Source organism: Coloeus monedula (genome assembly GCF_965178545.1).
Source record: "Coloeus monedula genome assembly, chromosome: 2".
NCBI classification, from domain to species: Eukaryota; Metazoa; Chordata; class Aves; order Passeriformes; family Corvidae; genus Coloeus; species Coloeus monedula.
In genome coordinates, this window is record NC_138782.1 from 48955768 (window position 1) to 48981210 (window position 25443).

The 25443-nt window shown below is 35.0% G+C and overlaps 1 protein-coding gene across 1 annotated transcript in view; it reads left to right on the top strand.

Annotated features, from left to right (window-relative positions):
* The window catches only part of RYR2 (ryanodine receptor 2), a gene marked incomplete at both ends in the record, with an annotated part of 390473 nt that overhangs the window by 258583 nt on the left and 106447 nt on the right, over positions 1-25443 (top strand). The window contains 17 exons of the mRNA XM_082276741.1: positions 690-1491; positions 1992-2192; positions 2321-2426; positions 4837-4980; positions 6903-7176; positions 9748-9862; positions 10451-10583; positions 11740-11843; positions 13252-13387; positions 14071-14257; positions 14745-14850; positions 15646-15766; positions 17023-17192; positions 18854-19074; positions 20445-20535; positions 23024-23164; positions 23875-24038. Coding sequence (XP_082132867.1) covers positions 690-1491; positions 1992-2192; positions 2321-2426; positions 4837-4980; positions 6903-7176; positions 9748-9862; positions 10451-10583; positions 11740-11843; positions 13252-13387; positions 14071-14257; positions 14745-14850; positions 15646-15766; positions 17023-17192; positions 18854-19074; positions 20445-20535; positions 23024-23164; positions 23875-24038 — 3216 coding nt within the window. The remainder of the gene's footprint in view (positions 1-689; positions 1492-1991; positions 2193-2320; positions 2427-4836; positions 4981-6902; positions 7177-9747; positions 9863-10450; positions 10584-11739; positions 11844-13251; positions 13388-14070; positions 14258-14744; positions 14851-15645; positions 15767-17022; positions 17193-18853; positions 19075-20444; positions 20536-23023; positions 23165-23874; positions 24039-25443) is intronic.

Genomic DNA, 25443 nt, shown 5'->3' on the forward strand with positions numbered 1-25443 from the left:
ATATGCAGATTTGCAATGAAAATGAAAGAAACTCTGTTATAAATTATTAAAGATAATCTGCAAAATAAGCAAAAATCTGGTTTTTTAGAGATTTTTAAAGATTTGTGACCAATTTAATTATTCCATTGCTTTAATTTTCCTAAATTTAATTTAAAAATTGAAGAAATTTAATTCTGTGATTTCCTTGTTACCCAAATGTCTGAGCATTTTGCCAGTGCCTAAACTGAAAACCAAGTCACTGAAAAGTTAGGTAAGATTTCCAAACAAAGATCCCCAGCACTGAACCCTCTTCAAATGAACTGATCAGTCTGTTGCCACTTTGCAACCCCAGATTTAAAACCAGTAATTGATATAAATATCTTAACCCAAACTAGTTTTAAAACCCTAATTTTCAGTTGCGTAAATTCTTGTTTATAGTATGAAGAAATGTTCTGTGTTAAGTAAATAATTTGGATTTTTTCCCCACTGAAAGTAGTTAAAGTAATGAATTTAGGAGTGACTTGAATAAATGTAAGATTAAGTTTTGTTATTAGTCCTTGATTTTTATGTTGACAGTGTTTCTCACATGAAAGCTGAAATGTGGAAAAAGCCTGATATTGTGCTAATATTATCCTCAAGGAGAAGTCTGAATCCCTTCAAAAGATATTTATGCATATGGGATTTACTATATTTTTTTTTCTTCTCTGCAGAACAATTGATATTTTAGAGCTGACAGAACAAGAAGAATTGCTGAAATTTCACTACCATACCCTCCGATTGTATTCAGCTGTTTGTGCTTTAGGCAACAACCGAGTGGCCCATGCTCTGTGTAGCCATGTGGATGAATCTCAACTCCTCTATGCTATTGAGAATAAATACATGCCAGGATTATTACGTGCAGGATATTATGACTTACTCATTGACATCCATCTCAATACCTATGCAACTGCCAGGCTGATGATGAATAATGAATTTATAGTTCCAATGACAGATGAGACCAAGAGTATTACTTTGTTTCCTGACGAAAACAAAAAACACGGCCTTCCTGGTATAGGACTTAGCACTTCATTAAGGCCAAGAATGCAGTTTTCCTCTCCAAGTTTTGTAAGCATTAGCAGTGAATGCTTTCAGTTCAGCCCTGAATTCCCTCTGGAAATTTTGAAGGCCAAAACCATGGAGATGCTGACTGAAGCTGTTCAGGAGGGAGGCCTCCATGTCAGAGATCCAGTTGGAGGTTCTACAGAATTTCTGTTTGTCCCTCTCATCAAGCTCTTTTATACCCTTCTAATTATGGGAATCTTCCACAATGAGGATCTGAAACACATCTTGAAGTTGATTGAGCCCCGGGTTTTCAAAGAAGCAATGAGCCAGGAGGACGAAATTGATTTCTCAGAGAAGGAGTTCAGTTCAGGTGAGCTCAAGTCAGAAGAAGGAGAGGAAGAAAACAGAGAGGAGCAAATGCCAAAGGAAGGACTCCTTCAGATGAAACTTCCAGAACCTGTTAAATTACAGGTAAAAATACTGTTGTGATAGTGGTTGTTCCTGTTTTCTTCACATGGTAATTTGTCTTTCAAGGAATAAAGCATTTTGAAATTAAACTTTTTAGTTAAATAGAGAAGTAATTTCCTGACAGAAAATGAAAAGATTTAGTATCTATGACATAAACTTGCTCACCATAGATCAAGCAACTATTAAAAGAATTACTTGCTCAATGCCATCAATATTGAATTCTTCATTTTTATGGATCCAAATAGAAAAGAAATTCCCTAGCAGAAAGAGGTAAATCCATTCTTTTATAACTTTAGTTATGTCTGAGGCACGTTAATCTCTTGCAGATGCCAGATAGTCCGGGTGTATGATTGCTTTACGTGTAGTAAATAACAGCATTAGGTGTTCCAGATGCTTTATTTGATAGTAACTGTTGCTGTAGGAAATCCAGCCTTACTTACATAATATGCAGAAGATATTTCTTAGTTTGCCAACTCATGTCTCTTGCAATATTGTTTTCTCAGATGTGTCATCTACTTCAGTACCTGTGTGACTGCCAAGTACGACACCGAATAGAAGCCATTGTAGCATTTTCTGATGATTTTGTGGCCAAGCTTCAAGAGAATCAACGCTTCCGGTACAATGAAGTGATGCAGGCCTTGAACATGTCTGCTGCTCTGACAGCTAGAAAAACAAAAGAATTTCGATCCCCTCCTCAAGAACAGGTACAGCTACAATTTACAGTTTCTTTCTTGTTGCACTTTATGTGCTTTTTGTGTTGCAGAGTTCTGTTTGATTTGAAAGTTTTTCCTTTTGGAGATCAGTAATTTGTCTTTTCTTTGTATTCTCTAAGATTAACATGCTGCTGAACTTTAAAGATGACAAAAATGATTGTCCTTGCCCTGAAGAAATTCGGGATCAACTCTTGGATTTCCATGAAGACCTAATGACACACTGTGGTAAGTCTTGTCACTGAACATTTTTACTTTTTAAATTATATTAGCTTTAGAAGCAATTTTTGTAAGTAATTTTATGTAAGAAACATAAACTGAATAGTCTGAAAATTACACTATACAAATTATAAATATTATCAAATAAAGATAAATAACTTGGAGTTAAAACCAAGGAAATAGTCTTATCCTTATCTGGTCAAACTGTAAGGGAATGCTGTACGTTTTGCTTCACAAGCATCTGTTCTGCAGGCTGAAAAACTGAGTTCCTTCATTCTCTCCTTAAAGGACAAGCAGTCCAGACACCAGTGGGTCATTGTTGAATGCTTTCCAGCTTTTCAGTATTTTTCTTGTATTTGGTAACAGGAAATGCAGATGAAATAAATAACTTAGATAAACATTTGAAAGGAAAACAAGCTTTATCTTTTTGATTTTTCCATTTTTCTTTAGTTTTTTTCCATCATTCTCCTCTGTTCAAATTATTTAACACAGTTTTTTTCATTACCTTTCTTTTCTTGTGGGGGAAAATAGGAATTTGCAGAATCTACAAGTAGAAAATTAATTTTGTGGGTCAGAGGGTGAATTATCATAGAGCAGAACTAATTACTCTATATATTGCAAAATAAGTAAAAGTTACCCATCCTAAGTAAATGTTTGTTTAGTCAGCCGCTACTTAGGGATTCACGTTTTGTAGAATGGTTGAGAGACAATGTATTGAAAGTTTGCAAATCAAAAAAGTACAACTAGAGCTCAGGGAATAGTGCAACTGTGGGAAGACAGACATTTCATTTGGGTAATTTCAGACCATCTCTGAGTTCCAATTGATAAGACATTCCAGTGTCTTTACTGTTAATTAGTTTGGTTGAGGAGACTGCCATGCAAAACATTTTGTAATATGATTTGGTGTGTAATATGAAGTTACTGATGATCATTTTTTAGTTTAGCATCAATTGCTCTGTTACAACAAATTATAACAAAATAACTTTTAATAGAAATGGAACTGTACCTAAAGCAAAAAAATCAGACAACTAGGACCAAATGCAATAAATTGAGAAGACTGATGTTATGTCATGAAGAAACATCCTATAAAATTCAAGACTGCTAAAGAACTTTCCACAAAACCCTTAACTTCAGAACTTGTTTTGGAAACTAAAAAAATCCAGAAAATAGTTGAATGACATTTGTACTTGGACTTATTACTATATTACTTATTACTTATTGTGAGTAATAGGTATGGGTCAGGATTTTTAATTCCTCTGCAATGTATGCATGAATCAATAAGTTTAAGATAAATGAGCTGATAGGAATCCCTTGAAGTTCAGCACTGGGAAGTATAAAGTCCTGCACCTGGGGAGGAATAACCCCTGCAGCAAGGACAGGCTAGTGACCAAACTAAAAAGCAGCTTTGTAGAAAAGCTGGACTCTTCAGTACAAGAGAGACGTGGGCATACTGGAGTGAGGCCAGGGAGGAGTCATCAAAGATGATTAAATTCTTGGGCCATCTTTTGTACAAGGAGTGGATGAGAGGACTGGGGTTATTTAACTGGAAGAGGAAGCTCAAAAGGGGGATGGTATCTATGTATATAAATACCTGTCGGGCAGGGGGAGTTTAGAAGTCTGAGGCAGACTTTCCTCAGAGATGTCTAGTGACACAAATTGAAAATCAGGAAATTCTACTTGTTTGTTACAGTTTGTTACTGTAGGGTGATGGAACTCAAGAACAGGTTGCTCACAGAGGTTGTGGAGTCTCTTCACCTTAGGAGATACTCAAAATTCACTGCACATGGTCCTGGGCAACCTGCTTAGTTGAACTTGTTTTGAGCTGGGAGCCTGAACTCTAAACGCTCATTCCAAACTCAGCTGTTCTGTGATTCTGTGAATCCTCGCATTAATTGTTTTTGCTTTTTTGTAGCTTGTTATAGTAATGTCATGAAAGAGCACTGTATTATGAGGGTGGCTTCTTTCTTCTGACTGATCACTGGAAAGTATATTTGTTGTAACACTTATACTTTCACTTCTTTTATATGTTTAACCTAGAAATCTTTACTTGAACCACACTGTATCTCTAGGGACTATATCTACACTTCTGAGCTACATATGTCCAAAACATTGGCATCAGTGTTATTATGGTAAAATGAGTACTGGGGGAAATATATTTTGTGTATGTTTTAGGTATAGCACCACACAATTTATACGCTAAATTACTAAGATTATCTGATCCTTATCTGCACTTTCCTGCTTGGCACATATGCCTGTTCTATACTTGTTCCAAATGCTGCTTAAACATGTCCCATATAAAACTCTCAGAGCAGAACAACAGTTCAGTTCAATTATGTTTGTACACACAGGATTTCTGTAGCTTGCTAAATTTTATTCTTTCACTACTTTGTGCATTTTTTTTTTTTTTTTTAAATTTCAGGAATTGAACTAGATGAAGATGGAACCTTGGATGGCAACAGTGATTCAACCATTAGGGGTCGCCTCCTATACCTTATGGAAAAAGTTACATATCTGAAGAAGAAACAAGCTGAGAAGACAGTTGATGATGATGATAAGACATCCTGTAAGCAAAATTAAATCAGTTTATTGCAACTTAATTCCAAAAGGCAAAAGAACCAGACCAGGAAGTTCTTCACACATTTTCAGCCAAAACAAGGTGTATTTTTAGTGAAGTGTCTGTGCACCTTAAAGTTTGTAGCTTTACTAAAAACAGGGACAGATGGATTTATAGGCAGATTTGTTTCCCAGTGGGATGTAGTGGAAAATTTCGTCTACTGGCATTTTTGCCCCATATCCTTGTCAACTCATACATTTTTCAGAATGTATCTTGCTTTTAGTAGAATTAGTGCAGACTTAATAATTGTAGCAAGGTCCTGATTTATGAGAACTTCCTCAGCTGCAGCAGCTCCAAATCAGTATTTGCATGAACATTACCATATGAAATAAAACTCTGCAATTAGACTGTAATTAGCAGAAGCCTCCCCACCCAACCTAAAATTCAAGATTTGCTGACTGTAACTGTTGTTCTGTAATTTTTTCTGATACTTTCTGCCTTTCTATCTTGAAAAGAATCACTGCCAGTGGCATCCTAGTACTGCTGTTGGTGCCAACTGACTATTAAAATTTTATTTATCTTTTTATTTGTCAGTGTTGCTTTTATTTTTATCTATTTTTTCCTTTTTTGTGGTATGTGGCACTTTCAAATGTCCTTATTTTTTATGTGATAATTAGAGGCTAGGCCTGTGCAGAATCTGATGATGAATCTTTTCCTTTTTTTTCTTGTAATAAGCATAAAAGCTCTATAAAACCTGATTTTCTCTCTGTCTTATATTGGTAGAAAGACTTATATTAAAAAAACAGACCCACAGGTAGGTGAAATGAAGTATTGCAGTTATGAAAATAGGAGCAAAATGATTGTCTGCTCCTGGGATTCTTTATTAAAAAAAAAACCCCAAAACAAAAAAACAGAACAAACAAACCCCACCCAAAAAGCTTAGCATTGTGTCCTTTCTTGTTATTATATTCAGTCCTTCTGAAAATATCAGCCCAAACACATTTCATCTTTTTCCTTATTTTAAAAGTGTTTTTATTCTTAAAAAATGAATAAAATGACACTGTGTCAATGGAAACACCTATAGTACGGTGCCTGGACAGCAGCAATGAAATACATTACTTCTATTCTCTTTTCCCCTTTCCCTGTATTGGCACAAATTCTCTTCTTTGTTAAACATTCTCTCTTCTGTGAACTCCTATTTCTCCAGTATCTTCCTGTAAGTACTTCTCTTTTTGTTTATTAGTTTGAGTTAACCTGGAATTATCTGAACTGCGATTATATAGGTTGTTTATATTAACATATCTTTCCCAAACATACATATATCCCAACTAATAAAGATTATCAGTGACACCAGAAAATGCAGGTATCTTGCTTCATTAGAGACTGAACTGGAAGTATGCAAATGATGATTTGCCATTTATTTGGTTGTAGTGTGTTTAGTTCTTTTGAAGGGCCTTTTTCTTTGGCAAAGGAATAAGTTAAATTATTTTGTTGTATATGTTATAAAACTTTGAGTGGATACAGAGCTTAGACATGTAAATAAATAATATATCATTTACATATACTACCAGTATAATTTTTCAGCCTTACTTCATAATAGGCTAAAAAAGCCCTCAGACCTATATTAATAGAAAAATGTTGAAAGCAATATACAGAAATAAATCTGGTGACTTTATGAACATCTAGTATGTCTTCACAATTTTTTGTGTTTTCTTTAATTTTAAATATAGGCTTTTGGTTTTGAGATATTCCTGCTTCTCTTGTGTGGTTTTTATTTTTCTTTGATAGTCTGCTAAAGAAATACTGAGAAAAAGGTGCTTCTTAGGAATTGAATTCATTCCAATTCATGTTGCATAGTGAGTTCTGAGGGATTAGCAGTAGGGAGATGAGCAATTCATGGTAATTTTGTGATTTATTTATTTTCTTCACAGCTACTCTCCAGCAGCTGATTTCAGACACGATGGTGCGCTGGGCCCAGGAGTCAGTGATAGAAGACCCGGAGTTAGTGAGGGCCATGTTTGTATTGCTACATCGCCAGTATGATGGTATTGGTGGCCTGGTTCGAGCCCTACCAAAGACCTACACCATAAATAGCGTGTCTGTGGAAGACACCATCAATCTTCTGGCATCCCTTGGCCAAATCCGTTCCTTGCTTAGTGTCAGAATGGGGAAGGAAGAGGAGAAGCTTATGATTCGTGGATTAGGGTAAATAATGGGAGTGTAACTTCTCTTTATTTACAGACTTTTTTTGTGATTTGCTGTATGGTTATGGCCAAGGTTGTACACGAAGTTTCAATCTGAATATGGATGTAAATGCAGACACTGCTATCAGTTGTATAGTATCCTCAGTTGTAAGAGAAAGCCTTTGCAGCATTATGTGTATCACTTGGGGGCAGAAGCAGTTGGCTTCTGTAAGATTCTGAGAAAAGTTGAAAACATGTATGTAATATTTTATGATATCAGAATCTATCTTGTTACTATATTTTAAATAGTATGGCTGTAAAGAATCCTGTCAAGAATACTATCCATTTTTTATGAATGCACTGACTATTGGCTCTTGACACATGCAATTTCCGTTAGCAGTCAGCTAATGGAGTTGTGCCTACCCAAGTCTGTACATATGCCATCTTTTTTATTGCACTAAATGTAGATGGTATGTTTGAGCTATGAAGTAGTTCACACAGTGTTATTCATCCTAATTATATGATTAATAGTACTGAAGTATAGGCTAATAAAGAGCTCAGATGGAGAAAACAGTAAAGCAAACATGATAGCCTCTAGCAGGAAAGAGGCTGGTTGGTTTTTTTCTCTCACGTTTTTCAAAGAGATGTCTTTTGATACTAAGCATCAGCTGTGATCTATTGGAAATTTCCAGTCAGCAAGAGCAATGAGAACCAAAGACAGCATTATATAAAGAATGCCAGGAATGCAAGCAGAAGCAAAGCTTTTGTTGTGTGAAATACTTACACCTACTTCTTAGGTTGCCAGCAGATCTCATCAATGTTTCATGGTTGTTGCAATCTTTGGTGTACTCATGCTAAGGCTTTGGCAAAAGGGAGGGTCTGGCATCTGTCAAGAGACACAAAGTACTGGCATTTCCAAATCTACCTTTTTATACAAATGGAAAATGTTTCATTTCACTTCAGTTTATGAAGTCTAAAATGAGTGAGTGATTACTAGACTTGGTTTTCATGTCATGTTCTGTGTTTAGTTCTTACACATTTTTTTTCCTCAACATTTTCTACTGTGAATTAAGAACCAAGATTTTCGGAATCTATTTAATGTTAGCAGTGTTTTTGCTGCTATGTAAAGCCTGGTGTAAGTTAAGCCAGTGTTCTCACTACCTCTTCCTGTCACCTTTATGGTAGTCTCTATAAGGTCCTGTTTAGCTTGTAGGTTATACAGCTGTGCTATTTGTACCTTCTATAGGCTAACCTGAGCTCAAACACCTATTCAGAAAAGCCAGATTTTTGCTGTGAGTGGTATTCCTTTCTTTCAGCTGAGAAATGGAAGTGTTACTCATTGCTGCTTTAAAACTCAGTTTCCTCAGAAATGCTGTTAAGATTTTTTTTCCCTAAGGGAGACATTTTTTAGTACAGTTCACAGTTAAACAGAACACTGAAAGTAGATGTAATTTGCAAAGTAGGGCAATGTTGCTGGCCAGCCCTTCAGGTAACATTCTGACTTTCTGTACTGCTTTCTGTAAAAGAAAGCTGCTGCAGACAAATAAGGGTTTAGAATGTCTTGGAAGATTGATAGCATTGAGGTCTTTTTCCAGGCATGAAACATTAGTGCCAAAAGATGAGACTGCCTTTGGAGGCAGGGTCTATCATCACTGATATGAAGTTTAGGTTTTAGGAGCAAGGTTACTGGGAGTCAAAAACTCTGATACTGTCAAATACTCTTCTTCACATCTCTTCTTTTAAAAGGTTGAATTTTCCTTGCCTGAGTGTAGGAGTTTTAGGTCAGGAAAAAAAAAAAAGACTGTTTAAAATGTACACTGAAATTTGCACAGTTGCCAACAGTATTTTCTGTAGTGACCTGCTAATCCTTTTCTCCCATGACCTAATTGCCTTCACAGTTATTTATGGGTTGTATTTGTTTTCAAGACTAATTATAGTTTTTAGAAATTTAATTACTTTTTAAACCAGACATTTTTATTCGGTATACGATGTCAAAGAAAATATTGACATTATGATCTTAAGGACTGATTTTAAATATGAAAATCTGTTCTGATGAAATATGTAGAAGAGAAGAGTTCTGTTGAACAGTAACTCATGAATAATATTTGTGGAGCTTCTAGTTTTGACGCTTAGAAAATAGCTGGATATCTCTTTCCCCTAGGATTTTTTTATTGGTTTTGATGGCAGATAGCAAATGTCTCAAGGTTTTAGTAATCTAAAAAGGAACTTGTGTCAAAAAATATTGCGTAATTGAATTTAAAATTTAAAATAATATAGCAGTTTTGATGATGCTCTTGTCAGAACATAATGTTAGATCTGAATGGAATTTCTAATGAAAATAGAAGAGTCTCCTAATCCAGTGTAATCAAGGGGTAATTATTGCAGTAACTATAATATGGAAAAAGAAAGGCCAAGTTCCTCCACAATGTGCATAGAAAAATAGACAGGAGAGATTGAAACTCAATGGAAAAAGTCCCTGAGGTAGTTTTTTACTTCAGGAGGTGGTGAAGAATTGCACAGTAAATTAGCTTTGCAAATTACATAATAGGTAAACTACTGGTCCATAACATTTTTTTATTTTGTTTTCCTGTAGAGACATCATGAATAATAAAGTATTTTACCAACATCCAAATCTCATGAGAGCTTTAGGTATGCATGAGACTGTCATGGAAGTGATGGTAAATGTGCTTGGTGGAGGAGAATCCAAGGTAAAGCAATTCACTGTTAGAAGGAAGAAAGTTTGGAATAGAACTGTTCAAAGATTTTTCCTATAAGGCACTGAGCTGTCACTGGAGATACTGCGATCACAATCTCTTACTAATTTCCATTAACATAATAGCTGATTAAGTTTTTTAGAAGAATCTGTCCTTCCATTCCAGAGGAGGGTATTATTAACATTGTAATTTCAGATGCTTTAAAGAAAAAACTGTAGCACTTTCTATACTTACTATGTTTTAAAGGGGAGATCTTTTTATTAACTAATTAAAAAAACAATTCAGTATTAGTTTATGAAACTGAGTACTCACTTTCTTTCATGTTTGAATCTAGAATCTGTGGGTGATCTCAGCTTCAGTTTTTAAAGCTTACACCTTGATCTTTGAGGCTTAAGGTGTTACTAGCTACCTGAGCAAGTCCTGATGATTCCAGTGAGAAACCTAAGCAGTTAACTTTCCTGAGGGGCAAGGAGTACAACACCTACATATTAGTAGGTTAAAAGGCTTTACGTAAATGATCCTGTGCATGTTATATGTCTGTTTTAGAGTTTGAACTTGACTCTGTTTTTATTTGCTTCTTAGGAAATCGCATTCCCAAAGATGGTGGCAAACTGCTGTCGTTTTCTATGTTATTTTTGCCGCATCAGCAGGCAGAATCAAAAAGCTATGTTTGATCATCTCAGCTATTTATTGGAAAACAGCAGTGTTGGCCTTGGTAAGTATTAAAATAAAATTTAAAATTTCCTGCTGATTTATATATGAAACCACCAGTATTTTTCTGCATCCCTCTGTTTACTCACTCTATATTCAAGTTTCTACTTTTTCCGGTGCAAAATATCTTCATTAACTGTATTTCTGACTCCAAACAACTCCCCTGACAGTAGCATTAAGTTGAGCTAATTTAGTACACTTTGTAGTATATGCCTGAACATTCAGAGAGACTTAGTGGTTAGTAGCTCATTTTGAGGAACAGGATATATTCCTGTTTTGACAAAGAGAATCATTAATATGTTTTGGCAGCATTTCATTAAGGCTTACCTCTCACTGCTGAAGCATGCACCCCTACACTCTTTTATGTATACTGGTCAATATACACCTATGGCAGCGGGAGAAATACAGAACTCATTTCCTTGATTAGATGCATGGTTAGATGCCCAGAAATGAACCTTGAAACTTTTTTAACATGTTTGCTTTCCTTTTCTTGGCTGAAATGTTGTAGAGGAAATACATTTATCCTCATTATAGTACTTGAAATTGACAATATATAAGTATTTAGGAACCACCGTGATATTTTTTTTAATGATCACAAATGTGTTAATGTAAAGGCATAGGACAGAAGCATAAACTCAAAATGTTTTTGAAGAGGAAGTGCCCAAATCAAATGTATTTGGAGTGTCACTATGAAAACCTTAGATTTTTCTAATGCTATATTTACAGCCATTTTTGAAAGAAATACACAACTTACAATCTTATGTTTTAAAGCTTAAAGATATTTTCTATTTCAATGGATTTTGGTGGCATGTCTGTGTATTAGACATAAAATTTTTACTGCACTTTCCTCAAAACAAAGTTGTGTCAATTAGGAAAATTAGAATGCAATCTTAAAACAAAGTATATGATGAGAACAGGCATGTATAAGACAAGTTGTTTCTAGCTTGAACATTTATATTGTATTTTCATTTCATATCAGTATCAAATTTCATTCAAGTGCATGATGATATTTTAAACTGAGAAGTATAAATTATGTATTTATAATCATGTGCTAACTAATGACAAAATGCTGCCTCTTATTAAGAAAAATGGTAATGCATTTCCTGAGAATTTGTTGAGTTTTATTAAATTGCTGTTAAATCTAAATGTTATTTTAACAGCCTCTCCCTCTATGCGAGGATCAACTCCTTTAGATGTTGCTGCAGCGTCTGTAATGGATAACAATGAACTTGCTCTGGCTTTAAGGGAGCCTGATCTGGAGAAGGTTGGTAGCTTCTTCATCAAATTTTTTTTCTTCCCCTGTAGAGAGGAGAAGATACCTGTTTCTTGGAGTAAGTAAAATCCAAGACTATATGGCAGTTTCTGGTACTTTTCAGGGGAAGACTGAGAATCTGGTTGTTTGTTCTTTCTGCTGGTCTGAAAAATTGAACTGAGGTTGTGGTGATTACACATACAGTAGTAGCCAAAAGGAATAGCTTCAAGGGCAACTCTTAATTTTGCAGTAGTGGAGTCCATACCCAACAGAACTTTGTTGCTAAAATCTTTCTTTGTTGTTCTTTTGAATGGTGACATGCAATGGTGACATAATACAGTAGGGGTTACTAGGAGCTTTGCGCCAACTTGTTACAACATATGACAAATCTTCATAGAGATATCTGCCTATATCTGTTATATTTTCCCCTTAACATTTAAACCTGTTTCAGAAAAGTTTGACAAAATTTGGATTAATTACACTAAAAAATAAAATACAATAAAGAATAAAAAAGAGAACCTGTAACAATTGTGTAGTATATGTAAATTGTTGCTGTAAGAAGGAATAGAATAATAGTTACTCTGTCAGTAGTGGATAAAAAAAGCAGGTTAAGTAATGGAAAGACAGATTCAAGGTAGTCATTAAAAACTCTTTCTTAAGAAAAGCAAGACAGAGGAATTGCAGTATCCAATTTTTTTTTGAAGACCTCAGATTCTGGAGATGATTTAATCTTCATAGGAAAACATCTGTCAGGAGTAATACAAGTGCAGATGTTCCTTTATTGGAATAGGAAGATGGACCATGTGTGTTTAAAAGGATATTTTCAGTCTTACCGTTCTTATAAGTGCTCGGCAAGAAGAAGCCATTCAGACTGGCTCAAGGCTATGCTTACAGTTCTTACAGGTCAGAAAGGAAAGGGCCAACTAAAAATTACTACTGAGCCTATAGTTCTGAATTACAGGAAGCATTACTGCTGTGTGTTTAAAAAAGAAAGGGGGAAAAAAAAGCAAGTGAAAATGAATGGTTAAAATGAAAGAGTAGACCTTTTATTCTTTATAAAAGAAAAGATATGTTTTTGATTATGGATGGTGTGTAGCTGGGGAATATTGCAAAATTGACTAATTTGTAACGCTCAAAGTTGCAAGAGAAATGAGAGAACAGATAGCAAAGCATAATTCTAGAGATATAAATGATGGAATTGAGAAAAGTAGGTCTTGCAGTTCATGGCAGGAGTAGGAGAAGAATGGAAGAGTGAACTAAGAAAGAGAGTGCGCTTCTGATTTGTCCAAAGCATGATATGGTTTTGTCAGGGATAAGAGATTGCAGACACCATATCCTGACAACGTAAAGGATGCTTCCCTTTGAAGATGCACTTTTCTTTTTCACAATTATTATCTTTTTTATCTTACCTTGCTTTTAGGTGGTTCGTTACTTGGCTGGATGTGGATTGCAGAGTTGTCCTCTGTTGATTTGTAAGGGCTACCCGGACATTGGATGGAATCCAGTTGAAGGAGAACGATATTTGGATTTTCTTCGTTTTGCTGTTTTTTGCAATGGTAGAGTAGAAGCCTAAACATTTTATAAATTCCTCTAATATCCAAATAAGTTTGTAATTTTAAATAGTAATACAAGACAACTTGATAAGTTACTGTAAATTAAAAGAACTTGCAGAAAGAGTAGAATTGTTTAAGACACATTAACTTATATGACTTGTGAAATGGGCATCTAGGGTCCTGTGAACCTGTGCCCCATTTTTTGGATCCATCTTTAGGCTTTGAAATGCCCACAATCTCCTTTGGAAGTAGAGCAGAGAGTCCTAAATCTTTTTGTGATAAATTCAGGCTAGATACAGAGCCAAACCCCTATCGGTTTATGAAGATTTAGATAGTCCAGATTTAGTGTTTGGCAATTATATTGGTCCCCTCATTAACCCTTGCACTTGACTGAATCTTTTCCAAAATTCAGTAGTTTCAGTGATGCTTTAAACACCCTTTACTACATAGTTAAGTCCTTGGCTTTATTTAATTTTGAATTAAAACACGTTTTATTTTATACACGTTTTTTATTTTAGTGCAGTAATAGAGGTGCACGTGTGTTTATGTAACTTTGTTGTGATATTTAAAGAGTTTTGTAGTTAAAAGTTTCTATGCATTCTGTTCTTTTGTGTCCCTTTTTCTGATTATATTTCAGAACTCCTTTCGATATAATCTTATATCTTGATATTTGTTCTGTGTGGTAGGAGAGAGTGTGGAGGAGAATGCTAATGTTGTAGTCAGACTGCTTATTCGCCGACCTGAGTGTTTTGGTCCAGCTCTAAGAGGAGAAGGAGGCAATGGGTTGCTTGCTGCCATGGAGGAGGCAATACAAATATCAGAAGATCCAACAAGAGATGGACCTTCCCCAAGTAATGGATCTAGTAAAACCCTGTAGGTGCAGTAGAATTGCTTACATTGCCATAATATTTGTTTTTTTGTTTTGTAATCTTAGATGTGAAATGACCTTTTTGTTTTAACACAGGAATTACCAGTTGATTCTTCCTTGGATTCTGTGTAGGGCAGAGATTTATCTTTTGCTAAACAGTGCTTCCTCTGCACTGTTAATTTAAGTAACTCTCTCTAAATGTTAAGACATCTCTAGAATTCTGTTTGTTCTTTTTCATTCCATTAAGCATCAGTCCACTGATGCAAAAATTCACAGCTAAGTGGTACTAATGGTTACAATGGAGATGTTGCTACTATCTTTTAGGGAACAAAATACAATCTGTCTTAGTCTGCTGTAAGTTAATTTGTTAACAGAAGCCACTCTCTGTAAGCTATGACACATATGAGCAGAATTTCTTTATTTATTAGTATTTTTAAAATTTTTCTTTTTTTTTTTAATCTTTTATTTGTTGTAACATTTAACTAATTACAGTGAAATAGAAGAACAAGAAGATGACACTATTCACATGGGAAATGCAATCATGACCTTTTATGCTGCCTTGATTGATCTCTTAGGACGTTGTGCCCCTGAAATGCATGTAAGTTTTATGTCTTCATGCACTGGAAAGCAAAGGCATAGTTATTTTACTGCTCACTGGTTTGCTGTTCATTTTTTTCTCAGTATGGTGTTATCAGGTATTAAATCAGTGGTATGGCTACATAGTATCTTAGTGGACAGGATGTGTTCTACTGATTGGCAAGGGAAAAAAATACATTCAGAAGCTGGTTTTTTAAAGGAATTATTCCCTTGCTTTTTGGTGGTTGGTTTTTTTTTTTGGTTTTTTTTTTTTTTTTTTTTTTGGTTTGACTGTCCATTGTGACAACCAAATTCCTCAAATGTCTCGATTTGTTGTGATGATGTACAGTGATTTATTTTTTATAAACTACAGTTTTACTCTTCATATACTTACTTTAAACAGACTTTTAATGTTATATATAAATTTTTTATATTATATATATATAAAAATATATATATATATTACAGGGCATTCTTTTAAAATGTAGGGGTAAGCATTATATTTGGACATATACACCAATATCTCAGAATCTTTATTCACACCAACAAACCTTCTCAAAGGTAAATTGTCACTATTTCAGGCATTAGATACAAAGAATTAGAAACACTATAAAAACTTTTCCATGAGCTTAGTCTTGTTTAATAAGCAAACATGTAGATTTTTAGACTTTGTGCATCTGCATCCAAACTACAGCAAATCAATGCAGACTGCATGAAATTTACATTGTTAATTATCACGCAATTTTGGGAGTAGTTATTCTTTCGTATAGAAGATAAAAAGATGATCTTGCTAAATTTTTATTTCTCTTTTTATCAGCTAATCCATGCTGGTAAAGGGGAAGCCATTAGAATCAGATCAATTCTACGGTCTTTGATTCCACTCGAAGATTTGGTGGGAGTAATCAGTATTGCTTTCCACATGCCAACCATAGCGAAGGGTAAGATTGTTCTACATTTTTTCTCCCATCCTAGTCTTATGATTTGCAATTTATTGACATATTGACACCCATGCTTTTTTCAGCATTTAAAAATATTACAGAAATTCAACTATTTATTATATGAATTAAAAGACAGATCATGTGTATCTCATACATGTTTCAAAAATCTTTATGCATGCTGTAGTCAACAATTCTGTGTACCCTTAAATTACTGATGTAAATCCTGTTAAATTGAATTATGAAAATCTATTATAACTTTAAAAAGAAATTTTAAAATGCATGCTTTCTGGTTTTAGAACTATTTTAAAATACTGCAGCCTCATTTCTCAATAAAATAATCCTTAGCTTTTGCTGTTCTAACCCTGTCAATTGTTTCTAGCAGACCTTACTAAGACACCAGAGTTGTTCTCCAGCAACTATGCTGAAGAGATAGATGTGACATACATAGGCGAATGCATTTCTTTGTGTTTTCTGCCTATATAAAATTGATTGCAATATGGGAGCTCTGTGAGCACCTATATAAAAAGGAAAGGGATTACATCTGCTTTTAGTGTGTCTGGAGGGAAAACATTATGTATGCTACCTGGATTGTTTAGAGACTCACAGCACAAGATTTTCCAATAGGTTGCAGTTGAAGAGATAAGATCAACCATTACTTATTTATGATCCAAATATGGATAGACCTATAGGTGAGATCTCAGTAGCAGACTATAGCTCATACATGCAGAAGTGTTTATTTACTTTCCCAAATGAAAGTATCAAGATTTTAAAATATTTCAATGAATTCCTTTCAGATATTTTGAAAGTTTTGACATATATATGACTCGTTGGCACATTCTTAATTCTTTGTCATACATTAAAGATATGCTCACCAATGCTGCATTTCCAGGATCTCTGATGTAGAGTTCTTGTAATTTTTACTTTCCATCTGCTTCTGCTGAGAAATAGGTAGTTATGTAGGTTAATTACTATGCCTTAGGTACTTAGCATATTAGAATATCAACTGTTAAGAATCCCTTAATATACAAAGTGTGAACAGAAAAGTATGCAGGGACTTTGAGGTCACTATGGGTAGAATTTATCTTATGCTTTTTTTTTCATTTAATTACAAATACGTTGCCTTTGCGTGACAAAACTGTGGGGAAGATGCCTAGGTATTAAGAGAGACTCAAAAGCTCTGATAAGTAGCAGCATGACTGCCTAGTCTGCTGGTGGAGGAGGATCCCTGTCACTGAAGTCTTATTTCTTCCTTTTAGATGGTACTGTGGTGGAACCTGACATGTCTGCGGGGTTTTGCCCAGATCACAAGGCAGCCATGGTTTTGTTCCTTGACAGGGTCTATGGAATTGAGGACCAGGATTTTCTTCTACACCTTCTTGAAGTTGGCTTTCTGCCAGACCTTCGTGCTGCTGCCTCATTAGATACGGTAAGGGTTTCAGTCTGGTTTTTTTTGGTTTTGTTATCTTATTGAGCACTACAACATTTTTCATCCCTTGTAAAAGCACTTTTTATGTCTTCACGTCTTCTGCCTTTCTCAAATGCTGTCTGAACTGTGTGTTGCTTCTGAGCTTTGATAATACTTGAAGATGCATCGTCCAGTGTAATGCTCACTTTTTAAGAACTTGCACTGATACCCATATCCATAAAAGATGCAGTGCCTTTCCCCAGGAGACTTTCTGAGCTTGCGCTATGAAATAAAAATCAGAAGACCTGCCAATGAAGCATGTGACTGGGAGCCACATTCCTGAAATAGACAGAAAGTGTTCATCTCTGTGCATTTGTTAGGGACACCTACACTGTTATTTAGAAAATGACTACATTTCTATTTTAGTTCTACCTCAATGTTGCTGCTCTTTTCTTTCTTTCCCTGTGAGTCTTATTTCCATCTAATTTCTTTTAGCTGTCTTGATCCAGAAAGCTTAGATTTAGAGAGCTATTATGAGGGCTAAGACATTGAATTTGGTTTTCCTATTTGACCTCTTATGTCAACATTTTTTTCTGGAAATAATGGTGTTGTTATTTGGGATCATAGAATAATACAATTGTTAAAGTCAGAAAAGACTTCTAAGATTATGAAATCCATCTGTCAACCTAGCACCACCACCTTGTTCAGCAGTAAACCAGATCCTCAAGTGTCATATCCACTTTTTTGAATATATTTATTTTTTGAACACTTCCAAAATTATGACTCCACTACTTACCTGGGCAGCATGTTCCAATGCATGAAAACCCTTTCCACGAAGAATTTTTTCTTCATATCTAATCTAAACCTCCCCTTGTGCAATTTGAGGCCATTTCCTCCTGCTCTGTTTCGTTACTTGGGAGAAGAGACTGACACACCACTACAGTTTCCTTTCAGGCAGTTGTAAAGAGTCATAAGGTCTCCTCTGAGCCTCCTTTTCTCCAGGCTAAACAGCCCCAGCTCCCTCAGCTATTCCTCATAGGACTTGTACTCCAAACCCTTCACCAGCTCTGTTGCCCTTCTCTGAACACACTCCAGCACCTTGATGTCCTTCTTGTAGTGAGGGGCCCAAAACTGGAGATTGGAGGTGCAGCCTCACCAGTGCTGAGTACAGGGGAATGATCACTGTCCTGCTGGCCACTCTGTTGCTGATACAAGGCAGGATGCCATCAATCTTCTTGGCCACCTGGACACAAGTTCATGTGCAGCTGTTGACCAATACCCCAAGGTCCTTTTCTGCCAGATATTTAAGAAAGAGCAGGTGTGGATTTTTAACTCACATCAACTTGGCCTTGTTCGTAGCAAAAAGATACTGACTTTTATTACCTGATTTTGGAGTGTTCTGTTTAGCAACTATGACATTCTTCAATATAATCTTGAAAAGTGTTTTATTTTGTAATGACTGCATTTACTGTTTTTGTTCACTAAAAACAAAACAAAAGCCATCTATAGACTTTAAAAGCAGGAGAACAAGCTAGGCATCTAGCTCCAGTAGGTATCGTATCCTCATTTCCATGTTTCTGGAAATTTCCCCCTTTATAATTGCAAAACAAAATCAACAATTACTTTTAATTTGTAACAACACTGATGAAACAAGTGTAATTTCTGTCCTATTTAATTTATAGGCTGCTTTAAGTGCTACGGATATGGCTTTGGCTCTGAATCGATACCTTTGCACAGCAGTCTTGCCTCTCTTGACCAGATGTGCCCCTCTGTTTGCTGGCACGGAGCACCATGCTTCCCTCATCGATTCCTTATTACACACTGTGTACAGACTCTCAAAGGGATGCTCTCTTACCAAAGCTCAGCGAGATTCTATTGAAGAGTGTTTGCTGTCTATCTGCGGGTAAGAAAATACTCCTGGCTGTACAGGAGTGCTAAATGATAAAGTAATCAGTTATATTTATAATACAGGAACGCAGAACTATGCCACCAGTAACATAATTAAATATTTTTTTTCTGCATCAGATGATTATGATAGTTTTTAAGATACTGTATTCAATTTGCAGCTTTCTTAATCACCAGTTATTCCTCAGTTCTCGTTCATTCAGTTATTCTGCTATCACCTAATCTTTTAAATTAAAACCTTGATGATTAACTAAGAGTATGCAAAAAGACAAAACTCTGGAGTTGTAGAGTTATACAGACACTGAATTGCCATTTAAATACTTTTAGCTGGACAGATTTGTGGTTGGTATTCAGTAATTTATACAATTCTATGTAGAGTTTTATTTATGGTGTGTTCCATTTGAAATCCTAATCAATGACTAGTATTGTTATGTCTCTTTACTGAACAGGTATGGGACAGATTTTGCCTGTGTGTCTGCAGGGTCAAAACCAGTTGGTTATTATTCAGTTTTTTATAAATCTACAGGCTCAATTATGATAAGCTGACTACACAAATAGAAATTCAAGTTCTAATTAAAGCTAACATTTACGCTTTCAGTTCACCAGAGCATTTGGTTTGGGTTTTTTTTTTTAATATTTCAACATGACTTTTTTTTTTCTTTGTACAATGTGGAAATGTGCTCAGAAATGACAGACAATTATATTATAATACTGTAAAAATATATGTAAAAAATATATCGTGTTTGATGATACTTGATATCATAAAATTTTGATATTTGATATATTTGACATATTTGACCAGTTTATATATATATTACATTGCTAAGAACCAGATTGACCAGATTTTACTATTTATCTGAAAAGCTTTAATGTCCATGCCATTCTAACATTCATACTATAACAATTTCTTCTGTCCTTCCAGTTGGTGCCCGCTGCTGTGTCTTGTTTAGCACATCAAAAGAGATAGTGCTCTTATGTCTTCATTAGTTTCTAAGTTATTTTAAGAGCCATTGAGATATATTACAAGAAATTAACATTATATCCTTTTTTCATGGGCATGGTGATCCTAGTACACATTATCAAAGTTCAGTTCTTTTTTTCCTGCTTTTCTCCATCTGTAGATAAGATATTTTCTTGGCTTCTTTGAAGCATTTGGTTTGTATCTTGTTCAGAATATTTTCTTTGGTATACACTTGTTTGCTTTCTTCTGGATCCCTAGTGCCCTAGTGACACAAGTAAAATCTTACTATTTAATGAATTTGAAGAATTTTAATGGCATAGAACTGATATGTTGCTTTAATATATTTATCAGTTATTTACATAAAAATGTGCTGGTACACCCTTTTGAAATGGTTTGTCTGCTTTTAGGCAGTTGAGGCCTTCCATGATGCAGCATTTGCTGAGGAGATTAGTGTTTGATGTACCCCTGTTAAATGAACATGCAAAGATGCCTCTCAAGGTAAAAGTAAATATTAGTATTCAACAGCATTCTTTATAATGGAATGCAACAGAAAATAGTTGCATTGAGAAGATTCTCTGTAACCCTTGTTACGTTATTTCCACTCTGCAGTACTCTAAGACCATAGATTTAAGGATAAATTGTTGCTTTGGGAGAAATTCCATATGGAATTATGAAGTCTGGGTCTAATGTTTGCTTCTCCTTTAATTATTTCCTGTTTGTTTCAGTTCTTTTCTGAAAACAGAATAGCAAAAACCTTAGGGGCAGGGGGCAGAATCCAGTGCACAAACATAGCAGTTTACAGTCTGTATGTACCCTTACTTTTGTCCTCTGCATTGGTTTTCCTTGCTCTTGGAAAAAGGACTCTTTCTGTTGGTGCCCAGAAATCTGTTAAGCAGTTATGTTTAGTGGTAATGTTCCATTTTGTTTTCAGCTCCCAAAAGTTTAGCTGTATCTTTTTATTTGGATTCCTAATGCACAAGAAAAAGGAGGGTTTTTTCCTTTCTGAGATGACATGTTCCTTAAAGATTCCTCAGATATCATCATCAGTTTTAATAAACATTTGGTTCCACATGTTCCCTACTGTTTTTCAGCAGTCCTTTTTAATGCTTTCCCACCACAGCTTTGAATGAGATATTTAATATTTTCTTATTTAATGTATTTTTGTGCTTTAAGAGCACATCAGGACCTCTGATGTAAGAAGAGGAATTTAAATTGTTGGTCTCAAAGCCAGGGCCTGCTGCTGAAGTCCTGCCAAGGATTTCAGAATTTGGTTATGCCCCCCCAGAAATCCTCAATCAAACTAAAGATTCCGGAGCAGCCATTCTTCTGTGTCTATGTGTGAGAAGAATAGTCCATAATTTAGTATACTGCCCTGAAGGGGACCCTTATAATGCATTATGGCATTTTATGTGCTGCTAAAACCAAGTAGTAACTTGGCACTTCTGAAGTACCATAGTGCTTCAGGGTTTGTTTTTTGGGGGTGGGAGGGGAAGAAACAAGCCCAGCTCCTTGACATCTGTTCATCTAAAAGAACATGTTATATGATACTGAGGCTCATGACTGCAGTGAGCTTCCCTCGTTGCTGAACTGGACAATAAGGAAATAATAATCGGATCCTTTTGGCTAGTCAGGCTTTGCGAGAATACAGATGTAAAGAGAACCATGCTGTTAGCATGGGCAAAGGATTTTGTCCATTGACACCTAAAAGACTAATAGGAGCTTCTGAGGAAATTGAACTCTATCTGGAGATAGACCTATAACTTTTAAAAGGTTTCACTGACAGTAAACTGATTTCCAGTGATTTAACATGAGACTCCTACCCATATCTGCTGTGCTTCTGATTTGAAAATATTGTAGTGTTGTGGAGCACAAGCATTATGGCCTTGTGCTGGCAAGCCAGTTATAGTAATCTCAATAGGCAGCTATAAGCCCATCAGGCATCTGAAAATGTAATTTTGAATAGGAAGAGAGGAGAAAATAATGAAGGCAAATCAGAATACAGTGCTATCTACTGTGAATACATTTTTTGGTTTCTACAGTTAAAAATTGCTTCAGGTTTTAAGCAGCCATGTGCATTCAAATCTATGATGCTTTTCCTGTATTCTGTGTAGTTCAGACTTTTTAGAATAGGAATCCCTTGTTTTTATTTGCTCTTAAATAATATTCAGTGCTTCATCAGGGATTTCTCTAAGACTAAACCTACCTTTACTCCCTTGACTAGGTTTAAAAACATATTCATATATATTATTATCCACATGTTGTCCAAAAGCAAACTTATCTGGCCATTGTGCAATTGAATATAGTTTGAAAAAATATTTTCAAATACATATTTGCCTCTTAAGAATCCAGATTTCTGAGACTCCTGTGGTTCTACATAAACAATGAAGCTTCTGTCTTTTTACATCTTATATGTATATAAGTTCTTTGCATTTTTTCTTTAATCATCCAACAATTTAAATAGTAAATATATATTAACAGGTTATTTAAATCTGAAGATATACAAATATACTACATGAATTGTTTTGGAATTTTTGGCCTGATAAAAGAACAGTTGAAAGTATAAAAGAACAGTGCAGTATCAAGATTATAATTTTGGCTATCAAAATCCTTGCTTCTACATATCAGACGCGGGTTGTTTTTTTTTTTTTTAATAATTCCTGTCTTTATTTATGCACATATATGCATTTATGTTATAAATGTCTGCGTTTTCCCATCTTCAAGTTTGTTCAGGATGGAAAAAAGGGAATCCTGTCAGCTCTCTACTGACTGTGACTTGCAATATTTTTCCAAAAACTTTGCAAAGTGGCATTGAAACAAAGATGAACAAACTGCTCATTCTGGGTGTATATGCACCAGTGATACAACACGGCTTATTGATAAAAGTATAGATGTTTTTCTGGTAGCATCTGTGTAATATTTGAGTGCCAGAATGGAAGGACCTCTGCAGTTATATTTCTATTTGCTTTCAAAATATGTTCTGTTTCAGTTGCTGACAAATCATTATGAAAGATGCTGGAAATATTATTGTTTGCCAAGTGGATGGGGTAACTTTGGTGCTGCATCAGAAGAAGAACTTCATTTATCCAGAAAGTTGTTCTGGGGTATTTTTGATGCTTTATCTCAAAAGGTAAGTACCTTTAGTATCCATCTATTACTGTAAAATACTTACTGTGTAATCTTTCTTCTTTAACCTGTAATTTTAACCCAGCTTTTATCAACACTGTATCATCCACTTCAAAGGAAAAAATGTAGGCTTTAGTAAATGTAAATCTTCCTCTTACAGTTTGTAATTTAATATAGATATACTATTTTAATGCCTCTTTAAAAAAAAAAAAACACTAAAGCAATAATCTTGAGATGTATCTGTACAGATCTGTACACTTCTCTGTTTAGTAGTTGTAGATTCAGCATCCTTGAATGAGTTCTATCTTAAACAGAAGTTTAATAATACATCTTGGTATGTGTTTATTGTTCATTCTGTGACTATTTTTAACAAACGTGCTCAAAATTTAATGAGTTTCATTTCAAATCTAAGTGTTATGGAATGCTGTGCATATTCCTGTGCTGTGCTGTCTTTCTGGCTTCTGAAAAATGTTTAGCATTGCTACTAGTGAAGTCAACACTTTTCCCATTTACTTGAGAAAGATTAAGACTTCCTTCTAGCTTTCTCCTTTGGACATTCAGTTTTCTTTATTTTCAGAACAAAAATTCAGTTTCACACTGAGTAAGAAAGCCATTCTCTGGCTGCTTGGTTTCATCCATAGCTGCATCATTTTCACTAGTGATGTTGGAAGTTCCCGTTCACTGCTCACTTTCTATCCCTTATGTGTTCCACAGAAATACGAACAAGAACTGTTCAAATTGGCTTTGCCTTGTCTGAGCGCAGTTGCAGGAGCCTTACCTCCAGATTATATGGAATCAAATTATGTCAATATGATGGAAAAACAGTCATCAATGGATTCAGATGGGAACTTTAATCCTCAACCTGTTGATACCTCAAAGTAAGGAATTAATTCATTGCACCTCAGGTTTTTTGATCGTGAATGTGCAGAAGAGGGGGAGAGTCTGTCATTTGGTGTGATGTGAACTTACAGCTTCTCTTTGGAATGCTTACTTTCTAGATAAGATGGAGATCTTAATTTAATATTTTTATTTATGTATTTATTTTAAATCAAGTAAAGCAATAACTAGCAAGTTACATAATTAATTTCTTAGCCAACTTAGAATATTTTTAATTCATTTTTACCCAGGAGATAGAACTATCCAATTGTCTTTGTCTGTCTGCTGCAAACAAACCAGCGTGTTCTTAGGAGCTGAAAAAGTAGACAAGTCTACCTCATCCCTGTCCTTATTAATGTATGTCAAGACACTAATTCCAGTTTGTGTGAATGACAGTGCACCTACAGAAAATTGTTTGATCATGCCTTCATATAATCTTTTTACTATGAATAATTGGGAATTGGGCAGAACAATTTTCATTCACTCTAGGCAGTCAGACGCTGACCCTGCTTTTTTAAGTGTGTTAGCCAGACAAAGCACGTATCTGAATGGAAATATTCTGCCCTGATTTTTGACTACAGCCAGTGTGCCATTTCCCTTTGTATAGAATAGTCTTACAGAAATATGACTATCCACTAGATCTTTAAAAATTCCTGTTGTAAAACATTTGCTTCACTTGCCCCTGTGAGCCTTCTGCCTGTATTGACATTCAGCACACAGGATGCTGTCAGTAGATTGACACCTTCCTTACAGCATGCTTTTACATGTATGCACATCTAAATATGGCAGTAAAAGACATCATCAAGTCTGGAGTATAGAAAGGACATCAGTGACCTTTAAAATTCATTTTTCTAAGATGTAGTTAAAATATATGAAGGTTTAACAAAAATTCTTAAGAATATTATATTATCATTTAACTGAGTATTACTTTATCTGGTGTCATTTCAGAGAAAAATCGTAGATAGATTTGAAAAACCCAGAAAATGTTACTTAATATTACCCAAATTATATGTCTCTTCATTGCTGTAGGAGTCAACAGTTCTGTGATGTTTCAAGACAAAGACAGAACTACTGCTATAATTCTAACCTCCAATTTATCCCACATTCTTTTAACATGCAAATCCAGCTTTGCATTGCTTACTAGTACTGGATCTATTTGTATGAAGGTACAGATAATAGGGTGTTATCATAGTTGTAATTTTATTGCATTTCTGAAATTATTTGAACTATTATAGCATTAATAGAGTTCCCCTCAAATGCAATCTTTCAAACAACAAAAAAAACCTGCTGAGAGTGCTGGATGAATATTTTCTGACTTTTATGTGTGTGTTGCAAACCGTTAGTCTGATATAATTTGATTTTACATTTCTGCGTTTTTCCACCCTATAACTGAAAATCTATACTTCT